Genomic DNA, 19,668 nt, shown 5'->3' on the forward strand with positions numbered 1-19,668 from the left:
TCGGTAGTTAATAAGGCTCTCCTCATCCGGGACTTGATCATGGAGGAGGAGGCCGACCTGGTATGTGTGACTGAAACCTGGCTGGGCCCAGAGGGAGGAGTTCCTCTTTCTGATATATGCCCAGCTGGGTTTCCAGTACAGTACCAACCACGACTCCAGGGAAGGGGGGAGAGGAGTGGCTATTATAAACAAGGAGACTATTAGCCTACGCAGACTCACTGCCCCTAAGATTGCAGGTTGCGAGTGCCTCTTTGTGAAGCTGGACCTAGGGGTTCAGGTGGGCTTATTGCTCACGTACCTGCCTCCCAGCTGCGTGTCAACAGCCCTGCCTGTGCTGCTCGAGGAGGTGACCGGGTTGGCGGTGGAGTTCCCAAAACTTATTGTCCTGGAGGACTTTAATCTGCCGTCACTCAGCGAATCCTCAGGGCTAGCACAGGAGTTCATGGCCACCACGGACCTGACTCAAGTAGTTCAGGGTCCGACTCACAAGGGGGACACGCACCCAACATGATATTTCTCTCGGAGCAGTTGAGTAATGGCCTGAGAATAAGGGGCTTAGAAACTGTGCCTTTGTCATGGTCAGACCATTTTCTGCTATGGCTTGACTTCAAGGCTCCAATCCTCCCCTGCAGGGAGGCAGAACTGACTAGGTGGTTCCACCCTGGTGCCTGATGGACCCAGAGGGCTTTCAGAGGGCGCTGGGTTTTACCGGATTCACTCATACACAGCTCGGTAGAGTCTCTTGCTGTGGCCTGGAACAGGGCTGTGATGGAGGCTCTTGACCGGATTGTGCCATTGCGACCTTTCTGTGGCACTAAACCTCTGGGAGTTGAAACGCCAGAAGAGACGTCTAGAGAAGCGATGGAGGAAGAGTAAATCTGAATCTGATTGAGCACTTGTAAGAGCTCATATTAAGACTTACAAAATGGTGCTCAAGGAGGCAAGATGCGCGTATCATGCCGCCTTGATTGCATCAGCAGAATTATTTATTTATTTATTTATTTGATTTTTATGCCGCCCTTCTCCTTAGACTCAGGGCGGCTTACAACATGTTAGCAATAGCACTTTTTAACAGAGCTAGGCTATTGCCCCCACAATCCGGGTCATTTTACCCACCTCGGAAGAATGGAAGGCTGAGTCAACCTTGAGCTGGTGATGAGATTTGAATCGCTGACCTTCAGATCTACAGTCAGCTTCAGTGGCCTGCAGTACAGCATTCTACCTGCTGCGTCACCTCGGCCGCTCTGTTTAGGTTGACCCACTCCCTTCTTAACCGGAGGGGGGGTGTTGGGGAGCCCTTGCAGAGCAGTGCTGAGGATTTTAACTTGTTTTTCATTGATAAAGTTGCTCAGATTCGGGCAGACCTCGACTCTGATTGGATAGCAGTATCGGCTGACAACAAGTCAGTCGAGGTGACTGGGGCACGTACTTGTCCATCTGTCTTGGAGGAGTTTGACCTGGTGACTCCTGATGAAGTGGACAAGGCCATTGGAGCTGTGAGTTCCACCACCTGTCTACTGGATCCATGTCCCTCTTGGCTGGTTTTGGCCAGGAGGGAAGGACACGGAGCTGGGTCCAGGAGATTGTCAACGCTTCTTTGAGGGGGGGGGGTTCCTTTCCAGCTCCCTACAAGGAGGCATTTGTGTGCCCCCTCCTCAAGAAGCCTGCCCTGGACCCAGCCATTCTTAATAACTATCATCCAGTGTCCAACCTTCCCTTTATGGGGAAGGTTGTTGAGAAGGTGGTGGCGCTCCAGCTCCAGCGGTCCTTGGAAGAAGCCGATAATCTAGGCCCTTAGCAGTCAGAATTCAGGCCTGGCTACAGCACAGAAATTGCTTTGATCACGCTGATGTATGATCTCTGGTGGGCCGAGGACAGTTGTTTATCCTCTGTCCTTGTGCTTCTTGACCTCTCAGTGGCTTTCGATACCATTGACCATGGTATCCTTCTGCGCCGACTGGAGGGGTTGGGAGTGGGAGTCACTCTGCTACAGTGGTTCTCCTCTTACCTCTCCAGTCGGCTGCAGTCAGTGTTATGGGGGGGTCAGAGGTCGACCTCTAGGTCTCTCCCTTGTGGGGTACCACATGGATCAGTCCTTGCCCCCCTGCTGTTTAATATCTACATGAAACCACTGGGTGAGATCATCCAAGGGCATGGGGTGAGGTATCATCAGTATGTTGATGATACCCAGTTATATATCTCCACCCCATGTCCAGTTAGCGAAGCAGTGGAAGTGATGTGCCAGTGCCTGGAGGTTTTGGGGTCTGGATGGGTGTCAACAGGCTGAAAGAACCGTTGTACATACCTGAACGGTCTTCTCGATGCACTGGAAGGAGAGTCCAACATGGGTAATTCACCAATCTTATTGGTAGAGACTGAGTTAATTTAAATATTTAAATATGAGGTAGTCACCGCCCCCTAGCAGCCCCCAATACCTCAGTTTTAAAAACGAAGCCAGTTTAAGGATAACCTGTTTATTGAACAATAACCATATAACCTCATAACTGTTTAACTTGTATCCCAAACTCCGGCGACCTGGCGAAACAACCATGCCGGGTGGGTTTGGACTCTCCTTCCAGTGCATCGAGAAGACCGTTCAGGTATGTACAACGGTTCTTCTCCACTGCATCTGGAAGGAGAGTCCAACATGGGATATGCCAAAGATTACTGCCCATGGGAGGGAAAAGGCTGAGCTACGGTCGCAGGAGTTGAACACACTTGCTGCAAAATCCGTCTCCCAAACGAAGCTTCTGCTGAAGCTACTGAGTCCAGTTTGTAATGGCGTATAAAGGTGGAAGGAGACGCCCACGTAGCCGCCCTGCAAATGTCCTCTATGGACGCCTGAGTTCTCCAAGCCACCGAGGTGGCTGCACTTCTAGTGGAATGCGCTGTTACCCCGGTTGGTGGAACTTGAGACCGGGCTTTGTAAGCCTCCTCAATACAATCCTTCAGACAGCGACTGATGGATCTAGCTGACACTGCCAGACCCATTGATCGCTGACCAAATGACACAAACAGCCGCTCAGATTTCCTGAAATGTCCAGTCCGTCTGATGTAGATTTTCAAGGCCCTCCGAACATCTACCTTTTGCCATCTCAGCTCGAGAGGGTGCTGTCCATGTGTGCAAAAGTCTGGCAACACTAACTCTTGAGCCCTATGAAACCCAGAGTTAACCTTGGGGATAAATGTAGGGTCTAACCTCAAAACTACCCGATCAGGGTGGAATATACATAAGTCTGCACGCGTAGACAGGGCCGACAGCTCCGACACTCTGCGTGCCGACGTAATTGCCACTAAAAAGGCAGTCTTTAAGGAGAGCAATCGTAGTGGAATCGTCCTCATCGGCTCGAAAGGAGGGGCTGTCAACGCCTTGAGTACCAGGGAAAGGTCCCACGTCGGGAACCTGTGCACTGTAGGCGCATGGGTGTTAATCGCGCCCTTAATAAAATCCCTAATCCAAGGATCGTGTGCCAGGGATCGAACGTGGGGTACTCGGATGATGGTTGCCAAGGCAGCTAAATGCCTTTTCAATGTATTTGGGGCTAACCCTTTCTCTACCCCTGACTGTAGGAATCGTAAGATTGACACAACCGAAGCCTCCCCCGGATTAAGGTGGTGGTTTGAACAAAACTTACAGAAGGCCGCCCAAGTGGCCTGGTAGAGTCTTACCGTTGATGGGCGACGTGCTGCCTGAATGGTGGATATAACCTCGTCTGGCAAGGCTTGCTGTCTCAGACCCGCCCTTTCAAGTGCCAGGCGGTCAGTTTGAACCACTGAGGGTTCGGATGGCAAACTGACCCCTGAACTAACACTACCTCGGAATCTGGAATCCTCCACGGGGGAGACACCGACAGGGCTACTAGGTCTGCAAACCAAGGCCGTCTCGGCCAATAGGGAGCCACCAAGATCATTTCCACCCCCTCCCGAATTGTCTTGTCTAATATCCTCTGAATAAGACACGTGGGGGGAAAGGCATACAGTAACCCCTGGGGCCATGGTGACCATAGGGCGTTGACCCCTTCCGCCCCTGGCGTCGGAAACTGGGAGAAAAACCTCTGTAATTGAGTGTTTGCTGGGGTTGCGAAGAGGTCCACCAATGGAAGACCAAATCGTAGCACTATCTGCTTGAAAAGTGCAGGGTCCAGCCGCCACTCCGAAGGATCTAGAGTGGACCTGCTCAGCCAGTCCGCCTGCACATTGCTGGTCCCGGCAATATGCTCCGCCGTCAGAGAGGCCAGATGAGATTCGGCCCAATCGAAGAGGTCCGTGGCTTGAGCCATGAGGCGATGAGATCTGGTACCTCCTTGATGGTTCAGGTGGGCTTTTGTGGCCACGTTGTCCGTCAGAACCAGGACATGCCTGTCCTGAACCCAGGGAGCGAAGGCCTGAAGGGCTAAGAAAACCGCTCTGAGTTCGAGAACGTTGATATTGACCTGGGTTAAGTCCTCCTGAGACCACAGGCCCTGAGCTATATGAGGCCCCATATGGGCGCCCCAGCCTGACAAGCTGGCGTCTGTTGTGATGATCACACGCTCGTGGCTGTGAAGAGGAGAACCCTGGATCAAAGCTGGGGACAACCACCAAGCCAGCGACTGCTTGACGGTAGCTGGGAGTCGCACCTTTCGGTGGGAGTGACTCACCTTGTCCCTCTGGGCCGGAAGGAGAAACCATTGGAGGCCCCTCATATGATGGCGAGCCCATGGCACAATCCCTATGGATGAGACCATAGTCCCTAGTACCTTGGACAATGTCGCCAACGGTGTATGCCTTTGTCGATGAAGGCTGGTTACCAATCTCCGGATATTGAGGACCCTCTCTGGTGTTAGTGAGACCGTGTCCTCTGCGGTGTCGATGATGGAGCCGAGGTGTTGGATTGATGTGGTGGGATGAAGATGGCTCTTCTCCACGTTGACCGTGTACCCATGCCTCTCCAGAGTTTCCCGTGTGAGCGCCAGATGGTGTTGCGCTTGGACCATGGACTTGGACATAACGATTATGTCGTCCAAGTATGCCATAACCCTTATGGACTGGGCCCTTAGGTGTGCTGTCAGAATGTCCATCAGCTTCGTAAAAGTACGGGGAGCCGAGGATAGGCCGAACGGCATGGCACGGTACTGGTAGTGGACCCCGTTGAGACAAAACCTGAGGTAACGACGATGTGCTGGCCAAACCGGAACGTGTAGGTAAGCCTCTTTGAGGTCGATAGAGGTGAGAAAATCGTTGTGCCGAACAGAGGCCAAAATCGACTGTAGGGAGTGCATGCGAAATCTGCGATACCGAATGAAGGTATTCAGGAGCTTTAGATTTAAAATCATCCTGAACCCCCCCGAAGACTTCGGCACTAGGAACACTATGGAATAAAATCCCGTGCCCTTGGCATGTTCGGGGACCTTCTCTATCGCATGTATTTTGAGAAGGTGTGTTATCTCCAGTTGAAGATGACGTCTTTTGAGTGGGTCTCGCGTAAACGGACAGGTGACAAACCGGTTTGGCGGGGGCTGCAAGAACTCCAGGCGCAGTCCTCGTGATATTGTGGCCCTTGCCCATTTGTCGGTGGAGGTAATCCTCCAGGAGGCACTGAAGCGTTGAAGTCTGCCTCCTATGGGCTGTAATGGAGCCAAGTCATTTTGTGCGCCTGAAGCCACGTTGGTTCCCTCTAAAGGGACGCCGAGACTGCTGGTATCCTCTGGGCCTATCCTGAAAGGCCGCTCGGTCCCCTCTAAAGGTGGGTTGGCCATACTGATTTTGGGTGTATGACCTATTACCTTGACTCGCTGAGGAAGAGGAATCCCAACGAAATGGCTGACGGTGAGCGTAAGGATTGGGTCTACGCTCCTGGCGCCGGTATGCTCTGGGGAGGGTCTTACGTTTGTCCTTATCCTCAATGAGGACAGGGTCCAAGGCTTCTCCAAAGAGCTTCTCCCCTTGGTATGGAGATGATGCCAGGTTCCACTTGGACTTCAGGTCCGCTGGCCAACTCCTCAGCCACAGAAGGCGTCTGGATGCAAGTGACGCCGCCATCCCTCTAGCTGAAAACTTTGCGGCATGGAGAGTTGCATCGGCAGAAAACTCCGCAGCTGCCAATAATTTACTGAGGTCCTGACGTAAGCGACCTTCTTCCGGACCTAGGCGGGCCTGTACCTCCTGTAACCACATTATGGAGGCCCTATTGAAAAATGAAGCTGCGGTCGCTGCCCGAAACGCCCAGCTTGCCATATGATGGGATTTTCTCAACAAAATTTCCGCCTTTCTATCCTCCGGCTTCAAGCTGTCACCAGTCTCAGATGGTACTAAGGCCTTAGAGATCAAGGTCATTACTGGCTGATCGATGGGCGGAAATTCTAGCAGCTTTTCCATGTCATCATCCAAGGTATAAAATTTCCTTTCGATGACTGAAGGACCTTGAGCTGCTGCAGGCTGTTGCCATGGGCGTTTGATGCTTTGCCTAAATATATCGGAGGATGGCACATGTTCAGTCTCGGGTTGGGGCTCCTTGAATAGCACTGCTGAAGGCTTAGGGTCCTCTGAGGCCTCGGAGGCCTTGGTTGGACCTGGTAAATCTGCCACCTGCTTAGCTTTGTGTAGCAGAATTTTGAAAAGGGGAGCCTTAAAAAGTCCAGCTTGCACAGGAGGATCTGGAGCTGATTCATCATCTGAAAAATCGTATTCTTTTTCCATGTCCTCCAGGGGAGACGGCTCCTCCATCCAGGACCCCATACCCGAGGGGGGCGGTGCAGCCCACAGGTTCTTGGGCTGTGCAGAGCGGGGGTGTTGGGCAGTTTGTTGCACCCCCACAGCCATCCCTTGTGAGTATACATCAGAGATGAGGCCTTGCAAGGCAGGGGACATCTGCTGCCAGGTATCAGGTGGCACCCGCAACCCAGCCGCAGTGGGTGTAAAGGTGGCAGATGGGGCACTCCGTAATGAGTGGCTGGCAGACCCTGGTCTCTGTTGCTGAGGCCCAGTTGGAGGAACCACATGAGGCATGAAGTGCTGCCTCTCTGGAGACCATTCTCTCTCTGATAAAGTCTCTGATGGTCTCAAATTACATTGGGCTGGTGGATCCCTGGCCTGCAATAAGGGAGAGGTGGTTCTAGGAGTTAAGAGGGCTGCCTCCAGTCTCTGCTCCAACGCTTTAATGCGCCTCTCTGCCTCCTTAATTGATGAAGAGGCTTGGGCCTTAGATTTGTCCTTGGACTTCCCCTTGCCTTTATCCTGAGGCAATACACTGGGGGAAGATGACTTCTCAAGGGTCTTTTCCTCCATACTCACAGTTAACAGTTGATCTGATTTTGACTGAAACCTGAGACACGCTGACAGATACTGCTGTCACCAGGCAAATGTCTCAAATATGGCGTTCAGGCTCTACAGAGCCTGCACCTGCGCCGTAGGATTGGTCGCGCCCAGCGATTGGACGGAGAGCAATCTTCCGCCCCCCCAACATGGCGGCTCGGGGCATTTTCGCGCTCAAAAATGGCGCTCCCGCTCTTTTGTAGCCTGCCTTCGGGCCGTTTGCCTGCAAGGGCTCTGCCCCCCCCACAATCGGGCACCTCCGGACTGCAAATTCGCCGCTCTAAGCGGCTCTCCGGCTCGGCGATCGGGGCAACAGCGGCGGCGGCGGCTTTATTCTATAGCCGCCGAACAGCTGAGAGGCGCTGGCGTGGTGCCAGAAGCCTTCGCGTCCTGTTTATAGCCGAATTGCGGCTTTTTTCCTCTTTTTTCGGCTTTCCAAGCTTCCCAGTGAGGGGGGCGGACCCCCTCACCTTCAGCTGACAGCCGGGTATGGCCACTGAGGCCGGGGACCCAAGGCTGAGTTGCTCCTCGCTCAGCATAGTACCCACTGAGGGAAGGGAAGCTCGAGGAGAGGTAAGATGGGGGTGCTGCTGCCCACGGAGGGCAGAGACCCCTAAAATCCCTTCTTCATCTACAGCACCTGCAAGATAAGAAGGGAATAAAACAGAAAAATTAATAATTTATTATCAATATTAATCAATATTATTAATATTTTTATTAATATTATCAAAACTCTTATCAATTAATACAGTATTTACACAGAAGAAAACTCAACAGTCTCTACACTAAGACTGAGTTTTTAAAACTGAGGTATTGGGGGCTGCTAGGGGGCGGTGACTACCTCATATTTAAATATTTAAATTAACTCAGTCTCTACCAATAAGATTGGTGAATTACCCATGTTGGACTCTCCTTCCAGTGCATCGAGAAGACCGTGGTTACTGCCTCCCAAGGACACGTCCATCTGTCTGTCCATTACTCTGAGGGAGCGAAATTATTGACCTCCTTGGAGAGGGTCCGCAACTTGGGCATCCTCCTCGATCCACAGCTAACTTTAGAACACCATCTTTTGGCTGTGGTGAGGAGGGCATTTGCAAAGGTGAGTCTTCAACATTTTACGGAAGGCGAGGAGGGTAGGGGCAGTTCGAATCTCCGGGGGGGGGGGAGTTGATTCCAGAGGGCCGGGGCTGCCACAGAGAAAGCTCTTCCCCTGGGTCCCGCCAGATGGCATTGTTTTGTCGATGGGACCCGGAGAAGGCCAACTCTGTGGGACCTAATCAGACCAGAGTACCTACGAGACCGCCTTCTGCTGCATGAATCCCAGCAGCCGATTAGGTCCCACAGAGTTGGCCTTTTCTGGGTCCCATCGACAAAACAATGCCATCTGGTAGGACCCAGGGGAAGAGACTTCTCTGTGGTGGCCCCAACCCTCTGGAATCAACTCCCCCCCAAAGATTCAAACTGCCCCTACCCTCCTCGCCTTCCGTAAAATGTTGAAGACTCACCTTTGCCGCCAAGCGTGGGGGGATTAACCTCCCCCCCCTTGTTTTTTTGCTGACCTTTATTATGTTTATGTTCAGTCGGACTGAGTGTGTATGATTGTGTAACAGATAAGTTTTTATAACAATGTATTTTAAATTAGTTTTTTAAAGTTTTTAACATTAGATTAGTATTTATATTGTATTGCTGTTATGTTGTGAGCCGCCCTGAGTCTTTGGAGAGGGGCGGCATACAAATCTAATAAATTATTATTATTATTATTATTATTATTATTATTATTATTATTATTATTGATTTTTAATATGTACTTCTTGTAAGCAAATTATGTCTATATTTAATAAATATTTTATTTCTCTTATTTGGTGTGTTAAGTCCATTAACATTCAATGACACCCATTTAATCTGTTGATCCGTATTTGTTAATTTTTTAATTTTTCCTATCTTAAAGCTTTTGCCTTTCTGTTGCTGATCTCATCATAACTCTTTCTTTCTTTTCCTTACCACTAGTTGTTTTTCAAATTCTTCTGCAATTGCAATATTCTCAAGTGGCGATGATGGTTCCATCCTCTCTGCTGCTATGCCCAATAAGTGTTCTTCAGTCAGTTCCAATAATCCTCCCTCTGCTGGTAGTGGTTGGACTGTTTCTGTTCCCTTTATTTTTACTTGTCGTTCTCTCACCTCGTCCTATCTGTACGAAATTTTGTCTGAAGAATATCTCAGCCTTATTAACTGTATCCAATCAGTATCTTTGTCCTTGCCAGAATACGAAAATACCTTCCAGATCCATCAGAAATTTACTCTTCTTTCATTAAGTTTTTTTGTCAAAATCGATATTCTCTTCTTAGATCTCTCACCTTCCTTTTTCTCTGTATTTAAATGTTGTATTTTTCATTTTTTGCAGCACTTGAATTCAACATGCATTTTTTATAAATCTTACATGAACTTCTCTCAGTAGGTCTTCATGGCAGATCAAGTACAGTGATACCTCGTCTTACGAACCCCTCATGATACAAACGTTTTGAAATACGAACCCAGGGTTTAAGATTTTTTTGCCTCTTCTTCCGAACTATTTTCACCTTACAAACCCGCCGCTGCCACTGGAATGGGGCCTCTGGACTTCCGTTGCAAGCCGAAACACCCGTTTTCACACTGGTGGGATTCCCCTGAGGCTCCCCTCCATGAGAAACCCCACCACCGGATTTTGTGATGTTGCAGGGAAATCCCAGCAGGTGAATCCCACCAGAGCAAAAACGGGCGCTTCGGCTGGCAACAGAAGTCCGGAGGTGGGGTTTCCCAACGAGGGAAGCCTCAGCGAAATCCTTCTGTTTGTCTAAACCCTGATAAGACGGAGTGGCTGTGGGTTTTGCCTCCCAAGGACAATTCCATCTGTCCGTCCATAACCCTGGGGGGGGGGGAATTACTAACCCCCTCAGAGAGGGTCTGCAACTTGGGCATCCTCCTCGATCCACAGCTTACATTAGAGAAACATCTTTCAGCTGTGGCGAGGGGGGTGTTTGCCCAGGTTTGCCTGGTGCACCAATTGAGGCCCTATCTGGACCGGGAGTCGCTGCTCACAGTCACTCACACCTTCATCACTTCGAGGCTCGACTACTGTAACGCTCTCTACATGGGGCTACCTTTGAAAAGTGTTTGGAAACTCCAGATCGTGCAGAATGTGGCTGCGAGAGCAATCATGGGCTTTTCCAAAAATTCCCATGTTACACCAACACTCCGCAGTCTGCATTGGTTGCCGATCAGTTTCTGGTCACAATTCAAAGTGTTGGTTATGACCTATAAAGCCCTTCATGGCACTGCACCAGGTTATCTCCGGGACCGCCTTCTGCCGCACAAATCCCAGTGACCGATTATGTCCCACAGAGTGGGCCTTCTCCGGGTCCCGTCAACTAAACAATGTCATTTGGCGGGAACCAGGGGAAGAGCCTTCTCTGTGGCGGCCCCGGCCCTCTGGAACCAACTCCCTCCAGAGATCAGAATTGCCCCCACCCTCCTCACCTTTGGTAAGCTCCTTAAAACCCACCTCTGCCGTCAGGCATGGAGGAACTGAGATATTCTTTCCCCCTGGGCCTCTACAGTTTATGCATAGTATGTCAGTATGTATGTCTGGTTTTTTATAAGGGTTTTTAGTTGTTTTATTATTGGATTGCTACATATTGTTTTTATCACTGTTGTTAGCCACCCCGAGTCCACGAAGAGGGGCGGCATACAAATCCAATAAATAAATAAACTAATTATGATGCTCTTCTGTTTATTTTAGCCATCTTGCTGACAGGATTGTTTTGCTTGCTATATGTGACAAATTAAATATTCCCATTGTAACTAGGAGTTAATGTTTTATATTTGTAATCACAAGAACCGGTTATAAAATAATAAACTGGTAAGTCTAGGGCGGAGCTTCATACATCAGAAGCTGCTCATCCCAGAGAGATTCCTGGCTCCAGCAAACCTTGCTTCAAGAAAACATATATTGTGTGATTTCTACATCACTACAGTTACTCCCCTGTTCAGGAACCATAATAATGGGCAAACAGGCCAGATTAATTCCAAGTCAGTAAACAAGGACATACCTGGAGTATTACATTGGGCAATTGCAATTGCTTTTCGCAGCACAGGAGCAATATCTCTGACAGTGTTCACTGAAGCACAGAATTTGCAGAGTGGCTTGAATAGAGATAATTGGTCAATATCTTGGAGAGCTCCTCGGCCCTGAGAAGAGGAAAAATGGAGAGAGAAAATTGAAAGCCCACTCTTCTATACTCATTTTACATAGAAATAGCTGGTTTTACCATCAGGTACACAAATATTTATAAAAAGCTTCTTCTTTCTTTTTATTATTATTTTTATTTTACAAGTGTGACATACAAGAAAAAGGAAAAAAAACATACATAAAAACATATATATACAACATTTGGGAAATAAAAGTTTCCCCACTTTTTTTTTTGATATTTGATCAGAGAATTACACTTCTTTTACATAATATTAATTTTTGAATTCTTTTATTTGACGTGTTGCTTTGCATAAATTTGTATTTATTTATTTCTTTTAGCCAATCATAAAATTTTGCCCATGTTTTATAGTAATCTGATTCTTCTTTTCCCTCTAATCTTTTGGATAGCCTGTCCATCTCCGCACAGTCTAATACTTTTTTAATTATTATGTTTTCTTCCGGTATTTTATCTGTTTTCCACTGTTGGGCATATACTATTCTGGCAGCTGTTAGTATATGTATAACTAGGTATCTGACAGTGCAGTCAGGCGGTAGGGAAAACAAGTAGGATGCTTGGCTGCATAGCTAGAGGTATAACAAGCAGGAACAGGGAGATTATGATCCCACTATATAGAATGCTGGTGAGACCACATTTGGAATACTGTGTTCAGTTCTGGAGACCTCACCTACAAAAAGATATTGACAAAATTGAACGGGTCCAAAGACGGGCTACAAGAATGGTGGAAGGTCTTAAGCATAAAACGTATCAGGAAAGACTTAATGAACTCAATCTGTATAGTCTGGAGGACAGAAGGAAAAGGGGGGACATGATCGAAACATTTAAATATATTAAAGGGTTAAATAAGGTCCAGGAAGGAAGTGTTTTTAATAGGAAAGTGAACACAAGAACAAGGGGACACAATCTGAAGTTAGTTGGGGGAAAGATCAAAAGCAACATGAGAAAATATTATTTTACTGAAAGAGTAGTAGATCCTTGGAACAAACTTCCAGCAGACGTGGTAGATAAATCCACAGTAACTGAATTTAAACATGCCTGGGATAAACATATATCCATCCTAAGATAAAATACAGAAAATAGTATAAGGGCAGACTAGATGGACCATGAGGTCTTTTTCTGCCGTCAGACTTCTATGTTTCTATGTTTCTTCTATTTTTTTTATTAAAAATACCCAATAAATATAATTCTGGGGTTTTTTCGATTTCTTCATTTGCTATTTCTTTTAACCAATTTGTTATTTTATTCCAAAACTTTTTTGCCTGTGTGCATGTCCACCATTGGTGGTAGAACGTGCCTCTTTCTTTTTTACACTTCCAACATATTGGAGAGGTTTTTGGGAACATTTTTGCAAGTCTTTCTGGCAATAGGTGCCACCTGTAGAACATTTTTGATTGGTTTTCCTTGAATGCGGTCTATCTTGTCATCTGCCAATTGTTAATCCATAATTTTTCCCATTTTTCTAGTTCAATTGTGTAGCCAAAATTCATTCCCCAGCTTATCATATTCTCTTTTACAATTTCCACTTCTGTCTCATAACGGATCAAAAATTTATATATTTTACCGATTAATTTTTCATCATTTTTGAATAGTGTCCTGTCCAATTCACCCCTCCCCACCAGAAAACCATATTCCTTTTTGTCTTTTTGGTATGCGTCTTTTAATTGTAGATATGTCCACCAATCTAATTTCTTACTGTTATATTCCAATTCTTCCTTTGTTTTTATATTCATTTGTTGATCTAATAATTCTTTATATCTAATTGTATTGTGAGGCCCGATTAAATTTGGATGATATGTTAGTTCTATTGGTGAAACCCATTCTGGTACCTTAGTATATTGTGTTTTTTTTATTATTTTCCATATTTGGATAAGAGAATTTTGTAATATATGTTTTTTGAAATATGTATGAGTTTTGTCTCTTCCGTACCAGAGATAGGCGTGCCAGCCTAATAATAAATCATGCCCTTCTATTGTCAATATACGTTTATTTTCTAATGTGATCCACTCTTTGATCCATACCAATGATGTTGCGTAATAATATAGTTTAAAATTTGGTAGACCCAGACCTCCTCTTTCCTTCACATCTTGCAATGCCTTTAATTTGATTCTTGCTTTTTTACCTAACCATATATATTTTAATATTACCTTGTCTAATTCTTTAAAGAAATTTTTACCTGGGTTTATTGGAATTGTCTGGAAAAGGAAGAGGAGCTTGGGAAGGACACTCGTTTATAAAAAGCTTCTTTACCACACAGAAGCTGTGCAAAAGTTAATTCAGGTTTTGGGAGAAAGCCTATGTATCTACCAAAACAAATCAGCAATATTAGTAACTACACCTTTGTTCTTTTTCAAACTTCAGAGCCAGTGGCTGGAGGAGCCTACCTTCTGCAATGTGCCTGCTGCCCCTCCAATCAGCAACACAGGAGATTCTGCCATTTGGGCATTTTTCATAGCTGTCACAGTATTAGTTACTCCAGGTCCTGCTGTCACTGCAGCAACTCCCACTGTTCCTGCAACAGAAAAATTCAAACAAAGTATAATTGGGTCTGTGTATTCCTCCCACAGAAAGAAAAATAGTACAAAGCAATACCTGAGAGCCTGGCCACTGCATCTGCTGCAAATACAGCAGTCACTTCATGTCTCGTGTCCACAACACGAATGCCCAACTTCTCACTAGCCACCAAAATGGGAGAGATGTGTCCACCCACAAGCGTGAACAAGTAACGCACACCATGAGCTTTTAGCACCTCTGCCACTATTTCCCCACCATGCCGGGTACTTTTTGGGTCCACCTAAAAAGGATAAGGACACATGTTGATGATATTTAACAGAAGTCATACAACAAAAATCTGGTTGCTACAATTCTCTCTACTACAGAGCCAGAGGAATGAACTGTAGATATATAAAAACTAGTGATAGTTTTAATTATTTACTTTCTTTTAAAAGCTACCTGCTAAAAATATTTCATTATCTGAATAATTTTTTTAAGAATACAGCCTCCACTGAGGATGGATTGGATACATATAAATAAAGATGTTTTCTTTCACAATTCTGTTCTACAATGGCTTTACCTGATGCCAGAATCGATACATCAGTCCTAGTTTGTGCGTCAATCCAAGAACAGTTATTGTAAAAGTTCCCAACAGTGTCAGCACCCATATTGAGGAGCTTTCCAGACCTAAGTTTTCAGCTATCATGGTGAGATATATTCAGCATCAGCTAGGGATACACTTCAGTTCTGAAAAAGGAAACAAACACAGAAATAGTATTCCATTAGTTATATATTTCATGCAGCAGATTTTGAAGCCATACTAACATTAAAATTGTAGTTAATTGCAGATGCTATTCAAATTATGGACAAAAAATAAGCAAATATAAATATTGTAAATAATGCTATTAAAAATAATTTTTTGTCACTTTGTCTAAGATAGTCTGCATTGGTCAACAAGTGAACAGTCGGCAAATGAACGTCTAGCATGACTTGCTGAGTTGCTCCAAGTCACAATGGAATACTGTGGGAAGAGTAGAAATAACTTAAACCTAAGAAAGGAAGCAGCATTAATTTATGAAGGCAGTAGAGCAAAGGTGGCATTTATGATCAGAAAGCAGGAGAGGAAGAGAAAGGATTAATTGCCACCTGGATACATGAAGATATCCCTGAGTCCTGAGGGATTGGGCGACATATAAGTCAAAGAGAGAGAGAGAGAGATCTGAAAATGAAATCTTGGAAGAACAACAATATATTGCCAGAAGTATTAGATAACACTGTACAGCAGCAAAATTTAATACAGTGTTACCTCTACTTACGAACGCCTCTACTGACAAACTTTTCGAGATACGAACCCGGTGTTTAAGATTTGTTTGCTTCTATTTCCGAACCATTTTCAACTTACGAACCTGAGTCCGGGTGCTTGAGCTCTCTTACTGCGCATGCACTCTCTTACTGCCACAGGGATTCCCCCTGCCTTGTGACTGCAACTGCCGGGATTTCCCATTTGCTTGCCACCCCCGCCGGGATTCCCTGCCTATGGACTGCCAACACCAACTGTTGCCATCCGAAGTACCTGTGATTTCCCCTTTGCTTGTGACGGCAGTCCAGAGGCTGAGAATCCCGGCTGTGGCAAGGACCGGCACTTCGGCCTCAGACAAGGCTCCCTGGCTCTCACTCCGTGCCTGGCACCCACTTCCTCCGGGGGAGTCCCTTCAAGTCCCTTCAGGGCTCCCTTGTGGTCGTAAAGAGAAGGAATGAAGGGGGGGGGATTTGAAGCCCCCCTCCAAAAAACGGAGCCCACGAGAAGCCGCACAGAAAATTTCCCACTCGAACTAAGTTTCATAGAAACATAGAAACATAGAAGTCTGACGGCAGAAAAAGACCTCATGGTCCATCTAGTCTGCCCTTATACTATTTCCTGTATTTTATCTTAGGATGGATATATGTTTATCCCTGGCATGTTTAAATTCAGTTACTATGGATTTACCAACCATGTCTGCTGGAAGTTTGTTCCAAGAATCTACTACTCTTTCAGTGAAATAATATTTCCTCACGTTGCTTTTGATCTTTCCCCCAACTAACTTCAGATTGTGTCCCCTTGTTCTTGTGTTCACTTTCCTATTAAAAACACTTCCCTCCTGAACCTTATTTAACCCTTTAACATATTTAAATGTTTCGATCATGTCCCCCCTTTTCCTTCTGTCTTCCAGACTATAAAGATTGAGTTCATTAAGTCTTTCCTGATACGTTTTATGCTTAAGACCTTCCACCATTCTTGTAGCCCGTCTTTGGACCCGTTCAATTTTGTCAATATCTTTTTGTAGGTGAGGTCTCCAGAACTGAACACAGTATTCCAAATGTGGTCTCACCAGCGTTCTATATAAGGGGATCACAATCTCCCTCTTCCTGCTTGTTATACCTCTAGCTATGCAGCAAAGTATCTATTTACATATTATAAAGTAATTCCAATTTGTTTCTTGTAGCTTGGTCTCGGATTCTACTTGCCATATATCATCTTACCTTGTCCCATCAGTTGTCGCAAATCAGTTTCATTAACCAAAATCATCCTTTTATCCATAATCTCAAACTGAATGTGATCCACCATGTACCGGTACCAATTTTGCATTGTCCATTTTGTCGCATCCTTCCAACCTAAGACTATTATTGCCTGAGCGCTTTCTATCGCTGCTTGTTTGATTTCTCTAAATTCTCCCATCGCATTACTTTTAAATAATACTGCCATTTTCTTAGTAATTATCCATCGTATATTTAACATCCTATTAATATCCTTTTGCATTTTTTGCCAAAAATTCTGCACTACCGGGCATCCCAAAACATATGCATAAACACTCCATTATCTTGGCACCCATGCAACAAATAGCGTTAACATTCTGCTGAAAATATGCAAGTTGAACGGGTGTGTAATACCACTTATATAATATTTTCCTTCTCATTTCCCTAACCCTTGTACAGTAATATCTCGTCTTACGAACTTAATTGGTTCCGGGATGAGGTTCATAAGGTGAAAAGTTTGTAAGATGAAACAATGCTTCCCATAGGAATTAATGAAAAAGCGAATAATGCGTGAAAGCCCAAAACTCACCCCGTTTGCCCATTACTGCCAGCATTCCTATCCTTGTTCGGGGGCGGGAGGCGGCGGTGGTGTGTGTGGATGTGACATTCCTGGCGCTGCTGCTGCTTCTGAAAGGGAAACCGCCACAGCCGCCACTATCCTCTAGTCCTGGCAAGAGGGATAGAATCCACCAGGATGTGGCAGCCCCACCCTTTGGGAGGGTGGGGCTAGAGCAGAGGGGTGGCTGCAAAGGGCCTGGCTCGGCGAAAGCACTCCCAACGAAGAGACTGTGAGAGGGTTTTCTCCGAGCGCATAGAGAATGCCCGCCCCACCCCTCTCGCAGCCCCTTCGCTGACTGCACAGGACAAAGCACTCCCAGCGAAGGGGCTGCAGGAAAGGCGGGGCGGGCGTTCCCAAAGCGCTCGGAGAAATTGCTCCCAGCGAAGTAGCTGCCCCGCCTCTCCTACAGCCCCTTCACTGGGAGCGCATTTATCCTGGGCTGTCAGCAAAGGGGCTGTAAGAGGGGTGGGGCGGGCGTTTTGGAAGTGCTTGGAGAAAGCGCTCCCAGCAAAGTGGCTACGAGAGTGCTTTCTCTGAGCACTTTGGGAACGCCTGCCCCGCCCCTCCTGCAGCCCCTTCAATGACAGCCCACGGCGAAAGCGCTCCCAGCAAAGCGGCTGCGAGAGTGTTTTCCCCGAGCGCTTTGGAAATGCCCGCCCCGCCCCTCTCATAGCCCCATCGCTGGAAGCGCTTTTGTCCTGGACTGTTAGCGAAGGGGCTGCGAGAGGAGCAGGGCGGGCATTCCCAAAGCGCTCAGAGAAAGGGCTCCCAGCAAAACAGCTGCGAGAGCACTTTCTCTAAGCGCTTTGGGAATGCCTGTCCCGCCTCTTCTACAGCCCCTTTGCTTACAGCTCTGGACGAAAGCGCTCCCAGTGAACAGGCTGCGAGAGGGGCGGGGCGGGCATTCCAGAAGTGCTCCCAGCGAAGCGGCTGCGAGAGTGCTTTCTCTGAGCGCGGAATCCCGGTGGGGATTGTAATCAAATGGAAAATCCCGGCAGTGATAGTCACAAGGCAGGGAAATCCCTGCGGTAGTCAGAGAGCGCACATGCAGTACAAGAACACAAGTTCAGTAAGAGAGCCCACGCTCTCATGATAAGAAGAAAACAGGTTAAAGGAAAAACCATAGGTTTGGGGGGGGAAAAGGGAGGGAAGTGACTGCTGTACCCGCTCATCGTACGAGAAGAGGCATTCAGGTAAGCAATCAACGCCTATTCTCTGTACTGAGAGAACGGGTCCAGCAGTCACGTGGGAGGGATTAGTTCGCTATCGTGAGACATAATGGATTGGAGGACTCTTCTGCCAAAGGCAGCATCCGCTGAAGCATAAGAGTCAAATTTGTAGTGCCTTATGAAAGAGTTTGGAGAGGCCCAAGTGGCTGCTTTGCAGACTTCTTCCAATGGAGCTTGAGTTGCCCATGCGGCAGATGTGGCTGCACTTCTTGTGGAGTGCGCTGCGATACTCCTAGGTATGGAGAGGGAAGCTGATTCATAAGCTTTTGAGATAGTCCCTCTGATCCAACGGTCTATTACTGTTGAGGATACCTTTGATCCCATGGACCTGGGCTGGTAGGCCACAAATAGGGCTTCAGTCCTTCGAATGGGTCTTGTCCGTTGGATGTAGATTCTCAGCGCTCTGGTGAGATCTAGGGTGTGCCATCTGACCACAAGATGATGGTTCTGGTTGGAACAAAAGGAAGGCAAAACAATATCCTGGGATCTATGGAACATGGAACTGACCTTGGGTAGAAAAGTGGGGTCCAAACGCAGGATTACTTTGTCCGGATGGAACAGCCACAGATCCTGCCTGATTGAAAGGGCTGCCAATTCTGAGATGCGTTGGGCAGATGTTATCGCCACCAGGAATGCTACCTTGTAAGATAGGTACCTGATTGATGCTGATCTTAGGGGTTCGTATGGTGCCCGAGTAAGGGAGTGGAGAAGCCGTGGTAAGTCCCAGGATGGGTTCTGTGGACCTTGGAAGGTCTGAGGTTCGAAATACCTCTAAGATATTCTTGAATTTCCGGAAAGGAGCACAGTGGTTGTCTGCAAGGTCCTGAAAAGACTGAAGATATGGCTGCCAGGTGACAACGGATGGTGCTGGATGAAAGGCCTTGTTGGAACCCTTTCATGAGGAAAGCCACTATCCTGTGGATGGGAAGACACAGGGGGGATAGATCCTCTTGTGAGCACCATTGGTGGAATTTGGACCAGGTATGGTCGTAAATCCTGTTGGTGGACACTCTTCTGGCTTTTTGGATTATTTCTACAGTGTCCGGGTTGTATCCTCGCAGGTCTAACTCACGTCGGATAATAGCCAAGCGGTTAGGTGGAACCACTCCGGATCTGGATGGAGAGAGGCCCCCTGCTGCAACATATCCTCCGAAACGGGGAGTCACCAGGGGTCCTGGACGGACAGACGTTGGAGGTCCGCGAACCAGGGCCGGCATGGCCAGTGAGGGGCTATTAGAATCACCTGGGCCTTCTCGAGGATGATCTTGTGGATCACATC

The 19,668-nt window shown here is 47.1% G+C and overlaps 1 protein-coding gene across 6 annotated transcripts in view; it reads right to left on the reverse strand.

Moving 5' to 3' along the window:
• ILVBL (ilvB acetolactate synthase like) overlaps positions 1 to 19,668 on the reverse strand; it is a 299,349-nt gene that overhangs the window by 176,503 nt on the left and 103,178 nt on the right. For all 6 annotated transcript variants that reach the window (XM_070741655.1, XM_070741653.1, XM_070741651.1 and 3 more), the window contains 4 exons: positions 14,608 to 14,774; positions 14,127 to 14,328; positions 13,919 to 14,046; positions 11,379 to 11,517 (listed from right to left, as the gene is read on the reverse strand). In XM_070741655.1, the coding sequence (XP_070597756.1) occupies positions 11,379 to 11,517; positions 13,919 to 14,046; positions 14,127 to 14,328; positions 14,608 to 14,733 (595 nt within the window). In that variant the 5' untranslated portion in view covers positions 14,734 to 14,774. The remainder of the gene's footprint in view (positions 1 to 11,378; positions 11,518 to 13,918; positions 14,047 to 14,126; positions 14,329 to 14,607; positions 14,775 to 19,668) is intronic.

This window comes from Erythrolamprus reginae, chromosome 2 (genome assembly GCF_031021105.1).
Source record: "Erythrolamprus reginae isolate rEryReg1 chromosome 2, rEryReg1.hap1, whole genome shotgun sequence".
Lineage (NCBI taxonomy): Eukaryota > Metazoa > Chordata > Lepidosauria > Squamata > Dipsadidae > Erythrolamprus > Erythrolamprus reginae.